At 45.5% G+C, this 15627-nt stretch overlaps 1 protein-coding gene and 2 long non-coding RNA genes across 4 annotated transcripts; all 3 read right to left on the bottom strand.

Annotated features, from left to right (window-relative positions):
- Positions 1-2372: 2372 nt before the first annotated feature.
- On the bottom strand, positions 2373-3419 carry LOC149917652 (uncharacterized). The gene is made up of 3 exons (XR_016467579.1): positions 3288-3419; positions 3014-3187; positions 2373-2457 (listed from the first exon to the last, which is right to left on the bottom strand). It is a non-coding gene; the product is annotated as an uncharacterized LOC149917652 (long non-coding RNA).
- A 4874-nt stretch (positions 3420-8293) lies between these two features.
- LOC149917651 (uncharacterized) lies at positions 8294-10578 on the bottom strand. The gene is made up of 2 exons (XM_090142171.1): positions 8682-10578; positions 8294-8565 (listed from the first exon to the last, which is right to left on the bottom strand). The coding sequence occupies exons 1-2, from the start codon at positions 10066-10068 to the stop codon at positions 8294-8296; spliced, it is 1659 nt and encodes a 552-aa protein (XP_089998297.1). The 5' UTR covers positions 10069-10578.
- Positions 10579-10643: 65 nt separating this feature from the next.
- Positions 10644-15627, bottom strand: LOC149917650 (uncharacterized). Of its 2 annotated transcripts, none has more exons than XR_016467577.1 (3): positions 14858-15627; positions 14095-14186; positions 10644-11332 (listed from the first exon to the last, which is right to left on the bottom strand). It is a non-coding gene; the product is annotated as an uncharacterized LOC149917650 (long non-coding RNA). The 2 variants fall into 2 exon arrangements; XR_016467578.1 differs by having other exon boundaries at positions 14095-14982; positions 15083-15627.

Raw genomic sequence — 15627 nt, 5'->3', positions numbered from 1 at the left:
CCAAGGAGAATGCCACAGGGAAGGGAACGCCAAAACAGCACGCCAAGGAGGACATCACAGGGAACACCCAGGCAATGGCTATGAGATAGCAGGAAGTGCCGAGGACAACAGCCAAGAGAACATGGCAAGAAATACCAAAACAGAAGGCCAAGAGAACACAGCAGTAAATGCCTAGGCAAGAGCTAAGAGAACATGGCAGGAAGTGCCAAAACAGGAAGCCAAGAGGATGTGGCAGGGAACTCCAGAACAAGCGGCCAGAGAGAACATGGCAAAGAAAGCCCATGCAGAAGGCCAAGAGAAGGTGGCTGGGTAGGCCAAAACAGGAGGCCAAGGAGAATGCCACAGGGAACGCCAAAACAGGACACCGAGGAGGATGTCACAGGGAACACCCAGGCAATGGCTATGAGATGGCAGGAAATGCTGAGGACAACAGCCAAGAGAACATGGCAAGAAACACCAAAACCAAACGCTGAAGAGAATGCAGCAAAGAAAGCTAAGTACAATGGCCAAGACAATGGGGCACAGAACACCAAAACAGGACAGCAAGAAAATGCAGTAGATAATGTCTAGGGTAAAGAGAAGGAGAACACTGCAGTGAAAGGCCAGAGACAAATAGAATGTGGGAAGAAAAGGACAGGCAGCCTTTGGGGTACCCTAAAATGCAATAAAGAGCTCCGGGAGTGCTACGTTGTACCACGCTACATAATGGGTAAACATTGGTGTGCATACGCTGCCCTTACCTGCTGGGCAGACAATTACCAGTCAGCAAAGTGGGATTCTGGGGCATTCCAGGAAATCCAGCTTTCCGTTTCTAGCTGTTCTCATGAAGATTCACACATCTCTCCATGCAGACGTTACAGCACCTGGGAGAACCACAGCTCCCAGTAATGCTGCACAGTAACGAAAGCACTACCCTGCATACATTGGGGGGCTGCACTCTGTGCATGATGCTGCTCACCAGCAGCACAGTAGCTGAGAACAACACACAAGAAAAGGCTCAAATACCCAACAACACTTTTGCTTCCATCTCCTCTGATAACTGCTCATTATATACAGCCCTCACCTTTGGCTGTGCAGGTGGGGATTGAGAAAGCAATGCCACCCCCACCAACAACCTCCCTGCCCCACACTGAGAGTCAAGATAGGGTTTGGGATCACCTGAGGAACCTGAACATCCAGGAGTCTATGGGTCCCAATGAAATGCATCCCAGAGTCACGACGGTATTCGCTGATGCAGTCAACAAGCCATTCTCAACGGTATTTGAGAAGTTGTGGCAGTCAGGTGAAATCCCTGGTGAGTAGAAAAAAGGCAACAGCACACCTGTTATTATGGATAAAAAGGATGACCCTGGGAACTATCAACATGTCAGTCTCACCTCTGTGCTGTGAATGATCGCAGAACAGATCCTCCTGGAAGTCACTCCAAGGCACATGTTCCAGTGCATCACCACCCTGAGTGAAAAACTTCCTCCTAATATCCAACCTAAACCTCTCCTGTCTTAGTTTAAAACTACTCCCCCTTGTCCTATCCTGATCCACCCTCATAAACAGCTGTTTCCCCTCCTGTTTATCCACTCCCTCAAGTACTGGAAGGCCACAATGAGGTCTCTCCAGAGCCTTCTCTTCTCCAGTCTAAACAAGCCCAGTTCCCTCAACCTTTCCTCATAGGAGAGGTGCTCCAGGCCTCTGATCATCTTAGTGCCCTCCTCTGGACCCACTCTGAGAGTTCCAAGTCCTTCCTGTGCTGGGGGCTCCAGGCCTGGATGCAGTTAAGCAGATGGTGCCTCACGAGAGCCGAGTAGAGGGGGAAAAAAAAAAAAAAAAAAAAAATCACCTCCCTCTCTCTGCTGGCTGTTCTTCTTTTAATGCAGCCCAGGATATAGTTGTCTTTCCAGGATGCAAGTGCACACTGCTAGCTCATGTCCAGCTTCTTATACACTGGGATCCACACATCCTTCTCTGCAGAGCTGCTCTCAAGGGGTTCTTTGCCGAGTTTGTATAAACAGCTGGGATTGCCTCTTCATCACTGACACTGACAGTGGGGGTCAAGTGCACCCTAATGACACCGAGCTGTGGGGTGCAATGACACACCAGAGGGATGGGACACCATCCAGAGAGACCTCAACAGGCTGAGTAGTGGGCACTCAGCAATGTACCTTCCCAGCCCAGAAAGCCAACTGTATGCTGGGTTCCACCCAAAGATGCGTGGTCAGTAGGCAAAGGGAGATGATCCTGCCCCTCTGCCCTATGCTGGTGAGGCCTCACCTGGAGTGCTGTGTCTGGATTTGGATGGCTGCAGTGTAGGACACAGACATAGAGCTGTTGGAGTACATACAGGGAATGGCCACAAATATGAACCAAGGGATGGAATGCCTTTCCTATGAAGAGAGAAAATTGGGGCTGTTCAGCCTGGAGAAGTGAAGGCTCTGAGGTGACCTGGTAACAGCCTTTCAATACCTAAAGGGAAGAATGAGAAAAAAATTAGGTTAGATATAAAGAAAATCTTGTGAGGGTGGTGACACAGTCGAACAGGTTACTCAGACACACGATGGATGCCTTGTCCCTTCCAAGGTGAGGCTGGGCCAGGTTCTGGGCAACCTGATCTAGCTGTATCACAGAGCCTCTCTGGACAAGTCCCAGTATTCAGCAGACCAGGGACCTCACTTCATCACACTGTTGGGAACCAGAGCTGTAGAGCTATTGAATGGGGGACAGGGGATGGAAGGAAGAGGGATGGGGGTTTGGGTGTCATAGAGATTAGGAAACTAATAGGATCTCCAGACAATTAGGATGGAGATATCTGGGGTGATGCTGAGTACAGTGGTCCAAAAGAGGACAATCCTTGGCCTTCTATAAAGATGAAGTCAGATCTGCTGTTCAAACAGAAAGGACTGTAGGATCCCAAGGTGGTCAGTCACAATGTGCTCTGAGAACAATGCCTGGGGATCCATTACCATTGACAAATTTGTAAGAGAGATATGGGAGAGAACCAGACAAAATAGGAACAGAATACCTGTTATCACTATGCTCGAGTGGTGCAGACCATATTATGCTCAGTGAGGATGAAGCAGATGGCCACTACGTTCTGGGAGTGTTCTTCAGGTCCTGGCCAAAGCACCTCACTCTATCATCAGCCGTGTAGTGCAGCAGGCTGGGAGAATAGACCCCATGGAGAAAGGTGAGCCGCCTGCAACCCATTTGATCCCTAAGTGAGCTTCCCACAGCCATTAGAAACCTGCCTGCATACAAGCTAGTGCACAAACACGGGGCTTGGAATGCTCTGTTACCTGCTCAGTAGATCTCAGAGTGCTTACACCCCTGATGAGACAAACTCCAGCAATCCCTAAACCCCATCAAGCTAAAAAAAAAAAAGAGATCAGCTGATTTATTACATGTAAGGGTGCACAGAATGCCTTTAAACAACTTTGTATGCTTGGAAGCAGTGCATAACACTCTTAACTACAGTCATGAAATGGGATGATAGAGGTGCACACAAACCATGTTTGGAGCCCCAGGTTTGAGATCATGCTGTAAGAACCATGAAATGGTGAACACAGGTGGAACCAGAAGATAACAAGCTCAGAAATATTTGCTTAAAAGACCTGGAGAATGAAGAACCTCTTTATGGAAAAGGATGTTAGCTCTGGGCATTCCCACAACAGCAATGCTCAGTCAGCTAACCAGCATTATCCTGAGGCTGATTGAAGCATTCCAGAAATGAGGGAGCAATGAAAGAAAGAAACATGTGTCAGTCCTTCAATCACCATATCAGAGAAAGGGAGATAACACCTTCATCTCCCTTAGAGAAGAAAAAAGGGCATTGTGATGACAAACATGCAAATACAGCTGCTCTAATCCAGTTTGGGATCCCCCCAAAAAGGTGGAGCTCACAGCCCTGAAATAAAGAAGGAATTACATGCCCCGTTCCAAATACTCACCCCACTCTCCCAGGGAAGATGCCGCCAGGATGCTGCACCTATGGCTGCCAGGCCTTAAATGTAGTCAGGATACCCCCAGAAGGGGATATCACAGCCCTGAAATAAAAAAAAGAATAAGTTACCCCATTCCAAGGATGAACACTCAGCCCACACTGCCAAGGAAGCAGTCTCCAGGTAGAGATGCTGCCCTTGTGGCTTCCACCCCTTAAAATGTGGTCAGGACACTAGAGGGAAAAAAAAAAAAAAAAAAAAAAAAAAAAAGAGAGAGAGAGATTACAGCCCTGAAATAAAGAAACCACTTACCCCCTTCTCAAGAACCAACACTTGCCCATGCTCCACAGGAGACAGTCTACAGAGATAAACGCTGTCCTTACAGGTGCCAGCACTTAAATGTGGTCAGGATGCCCCCAAAATGGGAAAAAATCACAGCCCTGAAATAAGAAAGAATCACTCGCCCTTTCTCAAGGACCAGACCTCGCCCCACACTCCCAAAGAGACAGTCGCCAAAGATAGATACCACGTTTAAGGCTGTCAGCCCTTAAGTGGGGGCGAGATCTACCAAAAAAAGGAGAGATTGCAACCCTGAAATAAAGAATCACTCACTCTGTTCTAAGGGTTCACTCCATGCTCTAAAGGAAACATTCACCAGGTACAATAGCTGCTCATCCTGCTGTCAGACCTTAAGTGTGGTTAGGAACCCCCCAGAAAGGGAGATTACAATCCAACAATGAAGAAAGAATCAGTTACTCTATTCCAACAACAATCACCCCACACCACAGAGGAAGCAGTCTCCATGGAGAGATGCTGCCCTTATGGTTTCCACCCCTTGAAAGCGGTCGAGATGCCAAAAAAAGGGAAAGATGGCGGCAACATCAGTAACAAGGCACGGCAGCAACATCAGTAACAAGGCACGGCGGCAACATCAGTAACAAGGCACGGCGGCAACATCAGTAACAAGGCACGGCGGCAACATCAGTAACAAGGCACGGCGGCAACATCAGTAACAAGGCACGGCGGCAACATCAGTAACAAGGCACGGCGGCAACATCAGTAACAAGGCACGGCGGCAACATCAGTAACAAGGCACGGCGGCAACATCAGTAACAAGGCACGGCGGCAACATCAGTAACAAGGCACGGCGGCAACATCAGTAACAAGGCACGGCGGCAACATCAGTAACAAGGCACGGCGGCAACAATCAGTAACACATGAATCACTCACCACTTTCCAAAGGTCTGCACTCACTCCCAAGGAGACAACCCCCAGGTAGAGATGCTGCCCTTACTGTTCCCAGCCCTTAAATGTGGTCAGGGAGGGGGTGGAGCCAAGGTCAGCCCTATCCGGTCCCATAGGTGAATTGCTTCCACCTGTGCTCACAGGGCTGGCTACACCCTTCACCAGGTGCTCAATCACTGCTTCTGGCTGTGACCTAACTGTTCCCATAAGGCCTGAAGCAAAAAAAAAAAAAAGACTAGTAACAAGCTGGCGATTGGATCTGCCTGTCTGGCAAGGGGAGTTTTATCAGTGGATGAGCAACAATGGCACGCATATTTTGATTCAAGTCTGTCCTCAAAGGCAATTGGTAAAATTGCCTGACTTTCTAAAATTGGTGACTCTGCTGGTGACACTGGGGTGACACTGGGGTGACATTGGGCTAGGATGATGTGGGGGGGTGATGCTGAGGGGTGATGTTGGAATATCATGGGGGGACATCAGGGAGTGATGTTGGAGTGATATTGTTGGGGGGAATGTAGTGGAAACCCTAAGTTGTGGCTTGAAACAATAATTGAGAAAGGACAAACCAGAGGAGCTCAGGTGCACGAAACGCACCTGAGTGATGAAAGGGGTGGATCCTGGCTCCACCCCCTCCCAGGCCTCATTTAAGTGTTGTCAGCAGGAATGAGCAGCTTTTGCTAGAGGTCCCTGCTTGCTTGAGGTCTTCTAAAGTTAAGTAGATTTTGTTCCTTGTTTTTGTGTTTACAGCTGCTGTGTTTAAGCAAGTCCTCACTTATTGCAACCTAGGACTTGCTTTTTTGCTATTGTTGTTGCATTTTCCATCATGTTGCAGCATTACAGGAGATAATTATTGGTGGGGGTGATGTTGGGGTTTTTTTGAGTAGTATTGTTGGAGTGAAGCTGGTAGGTTACATTGCGATGACTAGGATAGTGTTGGAGTTTCACTGGGGGGTGACATAAGGGAGTGATATTGGGGTTACGCTGTTGGGGTGACACTGGTGGGGGCACACTGGTGTGACACTGGGGTGAAACTGGGTTGAGGTTGTGCAGTGATGCTGTAGGGTGATGTTAGAGTATCTCTGGGGGATGAGATGAAGGAGTGACGTTGTTGGGGGGGGTGACATTATTGAGGTGATGCTGGGAGGGAAGTGAGGGAGGAATCAGGAAATGACGTTGGGGTGATGTTGTTGGGGTGACAAGGGAGAGACGTTGGGTGGTGATGTTGGGGTATCACTTGGGGTAACATCAAGGAGTGACATTGCTGGGGTGACATTACTAGGAAGGATATTGGGCTATCCCTACCCTAGAGGGGTTTCAACAGGGAGTGACGCTGCGGTGATGTTTGGAAGTGATACTGGGGAGTGCTGGTGGGGTGTGGCTGGGATTGACATCAGGAAGTGAAGCTGGGGGGGTGACACTGGAGTGAAATTGGGATGATACAGGGATGATATTAGGGGGTGACACTGGGGGTGATGTTGGGGTATCACTGGAGGAAGTGATGTTGGGTTGATGTCGGGGAATGAAGTTGTGGGTTGATGTTGGGATATTACTAGGGTTTAACATCAAGGAGTGATGTTTTGGGGGGATGTGGGGGTGACGCTGGGGTGATGTTAAGAGTGACGTTGGGGGAGACATTATTGGGGTGAAATTGTTGGGGTGACACTGGGTTTATTTTGGGGAATGACATTGAGAGGTAATGAGTATGACTGGAGGTGACATCAGGGGGTGATACTGGGGGAACGTTGTTGGGGTGATACAAGGAATGACACTGGGGTGGCACTGCTGTGACAGAGGGGTGATATTAGGGAGTAATGTTGGGGGGATGAGGTTGGGTTATTGCTGGGGGAGGGTTCAACAGGGGGGTGACACTGGGGTGATGTTGTAGTATTACTGGGGGCTGACATTGGGGATACTGGAGAATGATTCTGGTGTGTCATTCTAGTGACAAGGGTGATGTTGGGGCTTTTCTGGAGGGAGTGACATCAGGGAGTGAATGCTGGGTGGTGATGTTGTTGGGGTGTTATGTTGGGGATCTAAAGGCCCCTGACTGAAGAATGATCCTGGAATTGAATAAGGTATTTTGGCAGTTTTAAGGGAGTTGATATTTGTGGCTGTGGCTGCAAATGTTTTGTGGAGAGAACTATCCTTGGTATTTGGTCTTGTTCTTGCAAAGACTTGTTTTGCAAGTTGATGTTCCACTTGGGCTCTGTATCACACGCTGGCCGCATGGGTACAGCATGCAAGCGGAACAAACCCTACAGACCCTGGGGAGAATGAAAGCAGGAGAAAGCACGGAAGTGCACTTTGAAGTGGGGGATGCCGTGCTGGTGCTGCCAATCGAATCTACTGCTGGCATGTTCCTTCTCTCTCCTCTTCGGTGACTTGCCATCTCTCAAGGGTCAGATAGTAATAGCACACCTGCTTAGGGAGATTCTGCTTCCCACTTAATGGAATTATCTAACATTTCAGAGAGCGACACTGGAGGAAGTGACACTGTGGTTGTGGTGGAGTGATGTTGGGATATCAATAGGGTTGACATCAGCAAGTAGCACTGGGGTGACATCATTGGGGGTGATGTTGGAGTACCACTGGGATTTAACATGAATGACTGTGTTGCCTATCGTAGGCGTGGCGACCTGGTTCGGGAACGGCACGGCGACCAATCCCAGGTCGCTCGGTCCATCGGCTCGCTAACACCAATGTGGTGGACGGCAAATGGCGTTTATTGGCGGGAGAAACAGCCTTATATAACCTGGGCACTGAACGCTATTGGCTATCGGGAGGGGGACCCTGTCTTCCCGTACAACGCGATATCTTCCGGGCGCCAGACCCTCACTACCACATATCCCCCCTCCCTATGCACAATTAAATTAGGTAAAATATAACAATATATAACAATCTTCAATAGAAAACTCGAATAGAACAATCTTCAATAGAAAACTCAAATAGAACAATCTTCAATAGAAAACTCGAATAGAAAACATAAGGTGCTCTGAACAAGAACATTCTTATAACAGTTGTTGGTGCTCTACCAACGTGATGTTAATCGGAAGAAAAAAGCGGATGGGCTGTGGCCTCAGGTGCACTCCCCATGGATGTGCCAGGTGAGCTGGTTGTCCTCAAAGAGCCTCACCAGGTAGGCCTCGCTCGCCTACAGCTGGGCTCTGGAAGCGCAGGTCGGTCTTGAAGTCCTGCGTGATCTCGCACACCAGGCGCTGGAAGGGCAGCTTGCAGATCAGCAGCTCTGTGGACTTCTGGTAGCGGCGGATCTTGTGCAGCACCACCGTGCCGGGCTGGTCACGCCGCCTGTGGCCAGCACGCTCTTGTGGGCCACCTTGGTGGCAACCGGGCCTTTCACTTCCGCAGGCAGGGTCGAGGAGTCGACTGCTGCCTGGAGGCAATTTACAAATTGTGTAAAGCTCTCACTTCCATTTTGTCTTATGGTGGACCATGGCAATGGCTTAACAATAACTTTAGAGGCTGTGCAAATAGCATCCCTGGCCACACAAGTAGTTGTCATAACTTCAGGGGCCTGGAGGCCCAGGGCCTGTGCTTGGGGGGTAATCATTGTTGGGTCTGTACCCATCAGCCGCTGCAGGCTGGAACCATGTAGTGGGTGATCCGCCCCAGTTACTTGAGCTAGTTGTCTTGCACAGTTATCTTCCCATTCTTGTTTAAAAACAATCATCCCTGCTCCATCAAAAATTAGTCTACAGGTTTGTTTTATGTCAAATGGGAGCATATCATCTCCCCCAAAAACACCATCTATAAGGGTGGAGACCATAGCTGAGTTAAGCCCTTTATCTGCAATTGCCTTAACAATTGCTTGTATATCCCTAGGGTTTATCGGCGAGTGGACCCTCTGTCCCCCATCCATCACCCGGACTGGGAACGCTAGTGTGGCCGATGGGGCCCAGTCAGCACATGCAATCTTTATTTTTCTCCAGTCTGTAAGAGGGATTTCTCCCCCTCGCGGTTTCTCTTTAATTTGGATGGGAATATTTCGGCTCTTAACTCTGTTCGTATTCGTTCCCTCCTCCTCCGAGTTTAAGTCAATTGCGAACCACTCGTCGCAGATGGTGTCTGATCCGGAGTCAGAGCCCGACTGAGCGGCCACTTCCGGTTTCTCGTACCTTTTTGTTAGGCTCCGGCCCCGCCCGCCTCCCTTGCGGGCAGGCCGTTCCCTCCCTCTTGGTTCATCCTGCCCTCTGCTCGGCGGGATGTTTGCCCCACAGCGGCTTTTCTTCAGACGGCCGCTCTGATTGGCTTTCCACCCTTCACTCACGCTCCCCTCACCTTCCCGGTCGCTCCCACCGCCTTTATCTAACACCTCCTCGATGTTCCCGCCAAGGGCGTCCTCCCCCCGCCCTCCCTCTCCTGGCTCGGCGCCATCTTGGGGCGCATAGGGGGGCGGTCGAGCCCAAATTTCCTCGGGCTCCGATTTCTCCGCGGCAGCCCTGGCCTCCTCGATTAACCCACCCCAGAAGGATTTAGCACGTTTCTGTCCCTCCGTGGGCGGGTCGGGGTTCGACTGAGAGGACACGTCATCGTCAGAGGGGTGCAAAGTCCGCGTGGCCGCCCCGACTCCCAGTCCCGGGGTGGCCGACAAACGGCTCTCTGCCGCCCTCCAGCTCTCCCGCTCCCGCATGGCCCTGCGCAGGGCCCGCACGACTCTCCCCCACGACTCTAGGCTTCTCCCACAGCCCGAGGACATCGTCTCCTCAGTTAACGCTTTAGTGCGCTTATCCCACACTTCGGGGTGGAGAATATCCACCGGCTGGTCAATGACCCCAATTCGCAAAAGCCTCGCAATAGTGAGAGTAAAATCTTTGGGCTTACAATCGATACCCCACTGCTTATCTAACTGCGATACGACCTTCACAAGGACTTCCATCCTCCTTGTTGGTCCGGGAGCGTCCTCCCCGCTGGGCTGGTCCTGCCGCTCCGGCCGCCGTTCACCCGTCCAGGCGACAATCCCGGGTTTCGGCACCACTTGTTGCCTATCGTAGGCGTGGCGACCTGGTTCGGGAACGGCACGGCGACCAATCCCAGGTCGCTCGGTCCATCAGCTCGCTGACACCAATGTGGTGGACGGCAAATGGCGTTTATTGGCGGGAGAAACAGCCTTATATAACCTGGGCACTGAACGCTATTGGCTATCGGGAGGGGGACCCTGTCTTCCCGTACAACGCGATATCTTCCGGGCGCCAGACCCTCACTACCACAGACTGATGGTGGGGTGAGAGCGTTGGGGTGACACTGGGGGATGACAATGTTGGAGTGATACTGAGGGTTGATAGTGTGGTGATGTTGGGGGGTGACATTGTTGGGTTGATGCTGGTGGGTGATTTTGGGATGACAGGGGGGTGATATTAAGGAATTACGCTGGGGGAGTGATGCTGGAGCATCCTTGGGGGGTGACATTGGGGTATTGGGGCTGATGTTTGGGGTCAAATAGGCAGGGTTTGGGAGTAGAGTTTGGGGGAAAATAGTAAGGATTTGGGGCTGATACTTGGGATGAAATAATGAGGTTTTGGGAGCTCAATTTGGGGTGAATTAGCAAGGACTTGAACCTGGAGTTTGGCGTGAAATACTGATGGTTTGGGGCTGGAGTATGAGGTGAAATGGGCTTTGGAGCCTATTCGGATGGCAGTTTTCAATGTAAAAAACATGTTCTTTACAGTTTCCTTGCAGGAAGAGGATAAAGAAACTCTGCTTTCACGCAGGAGGGGATACAATATACCTTCAGCAGACTCCCACTATTGCTCAAGCCACCTCACTGAACTTTGACAGAAAGTTTCACTGCCTTCGAATGTGAAATTGTATCCATGTGTAGATATTTTAATTGCAGGCACATACCCTGGAAAGGTGGGGGAAGTGGCAGCAGCACTAGATGACTCAGAAATTGAGATTCCACCTGCAAACTGTCAGGGACTAAGTAAAGAAGTAAAATTTTAAGGCAGCAAAGACCAGCAAAATTGTGCAGACTTGACTGAACCAAAGTGAAGATATGTGAACTAGTGTGAACAGAAGTGAAGCCGTGCAAAATTTTACAAAACCATGTGAACTTCATGGAACCTCAGTGAAGACCAGTGATCCTGTAAAGTCTTCAGTGAACCAGGGCGGACTTCTGCAAAGCCCAGTGAAGACCCACAAACCTGTACAAAGATACCATGAATTTGCACAGACAATACAAGTTAACCAAGTGAAAACCCACAAAATTGGGCATCCTTCTGTTTATTTGGGTTTGGAATTCTGGCAATGCAACCCAACTGGATAAGTCCCTTGTAGACTGGTAGTATTTTCTTCACAAATAATGAAATCTGAATCAGTAGGACATTGTTCATGCCCTATTACCTGACTCTTACCTTCTCCTCCCCTGGTTTCTCATTGCCTGAGTACTTCAGGTTCACAAAAGACGAAAATTAAGAAAAAAAGAAAGAAAAGAAAATAAGGGGAAAAGAAAAAGAAAAAAGGGAAAAGGAAAGAGTAAAAAAAAGATGTAGAAAAAGAAATAGAAAAAGAATAATAAGAGGAAATAGAAAAGGAAATAATTAGAATTATAAAAAGAAAAATTATTAGAAAAAAAAAAGAATTAGAACAGGAATAGGAAAAAGACAAAATAATTGGAATTAGGAAAATAAATAGAAAACGAATTGGAAATAAACTAGAAGAAGAATTGGGAAAGGCTGTGGAAAAAACTGGAATTAGGAAAAAAAGAACTGAAATTAGAATTACAAAAAGATAAAGGAAAAGAAAACTAATTAAGGAAAACAATTAAGAATTAGAAAAAGATAAAGAGTAAAAGAATGAAAAAGAATTAGAAAGAGTAAGAAATAGAAAAGAAACAAGAAAAAGGAAAAGAGAATTCTAATTATAAAAATTATTAGAATTAGAAACAGAAAAAGAAAATAATTAGAATTAGAAAATGAAAGAGAAAAATAATTAGAAAAAGAAAAATGAAGAAGAATTAGGATTAGAATTGGAAAAAGAAAAAAATGGAAAAAGAATTGGGAAATGAGAAAAAAAAATTAAAAAATATATTAGAAAAAGAATTGGAAAAAGAACTAGAATTAGAAAATGAAAAAAGAGTGAAAAAATAAAAAAACCATTGGAAAACGAGTGAGAAAAAGTTTAGAAAAAGATAAAAATAGAACTATGAAAAATAAAAGAATAAAAAAAAGAAAAGAATTAGAAAAAATAGAATTAGAGAGAAAAACAAGAATATGGAAAAGAAAATGAAAAGAAAAGGAATTGGACAAAAAAGAACAGAGAAAATAAATGGAAAATAAAATAGATGAAGAATTGGAAACAACTGGAACTGGAATCAAAACTGAAAAAAGAATTGGAAAATGAAAAAGAAGACAAAGGAAACAAAAGCACTAGAGCAAGAGAAATAATATGAAAAGGAATTAGAAAAAGAAAAACCAATGGATAAAGAAAAAGAATTAGAATGATAATTGGAAAAGGAAAAAGAACTGCAAAAACTGAAAATGCAAAAAGAAAAACCTGGAAACAAAAATAATTAGAAAAAGATTGAGAAAAATAAAATGAATTAGAAAAAGGAAAAATATAAAGAAAAAAAATAGAAAAATATCAAGAATTACAATGAGAAGTAGAAAAAGATTTAGAATCAGAAAAAGAAAAGAAACTGATTCAGGAAAAGGACAGAAAAAATCGAAAACAAATTTAAAAAAAGAATCAGAAAAGAATTAGAAAATGTAAAAGAAAAAAACTGAAATAGAGAAAATGAAAAGGATGTGGATTGGGGAAAAGATTTGGAATGGGGAAAAGAAAAAACTACAATTAGAAAAAGAGTTGGAGTTAGAAAAAAATGAAATAGAAAAAAGAAAAAAAAGAGTTGGAAAAAGAATTAGAGAAAGAAAAAAACAAGGAGTAGAATAAGAATTAGAAAAAGAATTTGAGAAGTCATTAGAAAAGGAAAAAAGAAAATGAAACAAGTATTAGAAAAAAACAAAGTATTATAAAAAGAAAACGAAGAATTAAAGTTAGAATGAGAAGTGGTAAAAGGAAACGAAAAGGAATTGGAAAAAGAAAAACAATGAAAAAAAAGAAATTTAGAAAAAAAACTAGACAAATAATTAGAATTAGACAAAGAAATAGGAAAAAAATGGAAAATTATCCAGAAAAAGAGAACGCAAGAACTACAATTAGAAAAAGAACTGGGATTCAAAAAAGAAAAAAAAGGAAATAGAAAAAGGAAAAAGACTTGCAACAGGAAAAAGAAATAGGAAAAGAATTAGAAAAAAAAAAATAGAAAAACAAAATAGATTAGAAACAGGAAAGAAAAAACAGATTTAGAAAGAGAAAAAGAGAGATTTAGAAAAAGGAATGGAAAAATAATTGGTAAAGGAAAAAGAAATGGAATGAGAATTGGAATGGGAATTGTAATATGATGAAGAAAAAAATATGGAAAGGAATATGACAAAGAAAAGGAACACAATGAAGAAAAAGAAAGAAAATTGGAAACGGAAACAGAATTGGAAACAGAATTAGCAAAAGAAAGAATTAGAGGAATAGAAAAAGAATTCAAAACAAAAAAGAATTGGAAAAAGACTTGAGAAAATAAATTAGAAAGAAAAATAAAAGGAAGCAGAAAAGGATATAAAAGAATTAGAAAATGAAAAGGAGAAAAAAGAAAAAGGTAAAAAGGAAAAGAAAGGGAAAAAACAAATTAGAAAATTATTCAGAAACAGCAATGAAAAAAATAAAAGGAACTGGAAAAGGAATAAGAGAAAAGGAAAGCATTACAATTAGAAAGCGAATTAGAAAATGAAAATAAATTAGAAAAAGGGGGGGGAAATAAAAAAAAACCGAAAGAGAACTGGAAAAGAAGAAGTTAACTCTAGAAACCCCAAGTCATACACGGCCCTCACTGGAAGCCTGTTTTGGAGCCTACCTCTTCTTTTTGCATCTCACTTGGTCAAAGCAGAGCAGTCAGCATTTGGGTCGCTGTAGCTCCAATGAGGCACAGATTGACAACATGAAACACTAGAAAAGAGAAACAAGAAACACTGCATAACGGCAAGAAATGATATTGAACCCAAAAAGAAAAGAACAAACCCATGTTTGGTAGGAGTGACAGAAGCCGCAGACATCCCATTGGTAATTGGGAGCCTAAGCCAGCTACTGTGGACATGATGAGTGTTGGTCAAGCCAGAGTTGAACTCCATCAGGGTACGTTTGGACTTTGTGAGCCCTAGAAGACAAGGAGAGAGAAGGAACCAGGCGGCAGATGTGAGAGGCAGTGCCAGTGGAGCATCCCTTCAAGGGACACTTCTCCTGTCTCACCCAGGACAGCTTCTCTCCTATTTTTTTTTCTTCTCAGGGTCTGCATGCTTTGTTTTGTTGGCACACCGCATCTGCCTGGCCAGAGAGAGATATGGAGACCAAGTGGAACACTTGCTTGTAAGTATATGGTGGGGAAGATGGTGTAAAATAAGAACATCTGGTGAACACAAAGTGAGCACAAGGGACAACCAATGCCATGAATATAGGACCTCTACAAGCATGGGAGTGGCCTCAGGGGTCAACATAGCTTGTCGGACAAAATAAGGAGTGCATCTTGGCACACATCTATGGCTCTGGTTTCCTGCTGTAACCATCAAGAGCCTCAGTACTGTCCTCACACGGCTCAGAGGGCCACAGTTCTCCAATGCCACCTGTTGAACACAAGACAAGATCTTCTAATAAGGATGAAGGAATCACCCCTTCCAAGCATGTGGGCATGTCTAACACTGCAACCCAAAGAGATCAGGAAGGGCAATAGCATCTGGAGTCTCCAGTCCTGGAAGGAGAAAAGAAACCTCCACACGAGATACTAAACAACATGGGTTAGTAAGACTTAGGTGTCATTCTAGAAACCACAAGTCATACACAGCACTCACCCGAAGCCTGTTTTGGAGCCTACCTCTTCTTTTTGCATCTCACTTGGTCAGTGCATAGTAGTCTGTGTTTGGGTCATTGTAGCTCCAATGAGGAGTCAATTAACAGCCTGGAAAACAAAGGAAAGGAAGAGAAACACTCCATAATGGCAAGAAATGATACTGAACCCAAAAAGAAAAGAACAAACCCATGCTATTTGGGAGAGACAGAAGAGCTATTAGTACTGACAAACAACACAAGATGGGAGCAGAAACAACGACATAAAATACTCACGTTATTAGTTCTAATGCAGAAACAACATTCCATTCCTACATAAGTACACAAACACTGTGTAACTGCACAAAATGACCATGACCACTTTTGAGGAGCATGCTGCTCCATGAGAGCTCATGCAGTGGGAGAATGAGGAATGGCTGAATCCAGGTCCATGATCTCTTTTGGTACCATGTGGGGTAGCTTCTGGAGACTGCAGGACTCTGGCATGACAAGCAGCCCACAGGCAGGAACAGGAGAGCGTCAAGATCTGCTAGCGAGAAAGAAAAGGAAA

This window comes from Phasianus colchicus, chromosome 6, assembly GCF_987193195.1.
Source record: "Phasianus colchicus chromosome 6, bPhaCol1.hap1.1, whole genome shotgun sequence".
Taxonomy (NCBI): domain Eukaryota; kingdom Metazoa; phylum Chordata; class Aves; order Galliformes; family Phasianidae; genus Phasianus; species Phasianus colchicus.
The sequence above is the reverse complement of the archived record's forward strand: the minus strand, read 5'-3'. Positions and strand labels throughout refer to the sequence as shown.

Excerpts from the sequence above, each read along its gene's own strand:
- LOC149917651 (XM_090142171.1), bottom strand. The coding sequence starts at position 10,068 with ATGGAAGTCCTTGTGAAGGTCGTATCGCAGTTAGATAAGCAGTGGGGT. Across the intron at positions 8,566-8,681 it reads TGAAGTTATGACAACTACTT|GCAGCAGTCGACTCCTCGAC; the intron begins GTGTGGCCAGGG and ends AATTGCCTCCAG.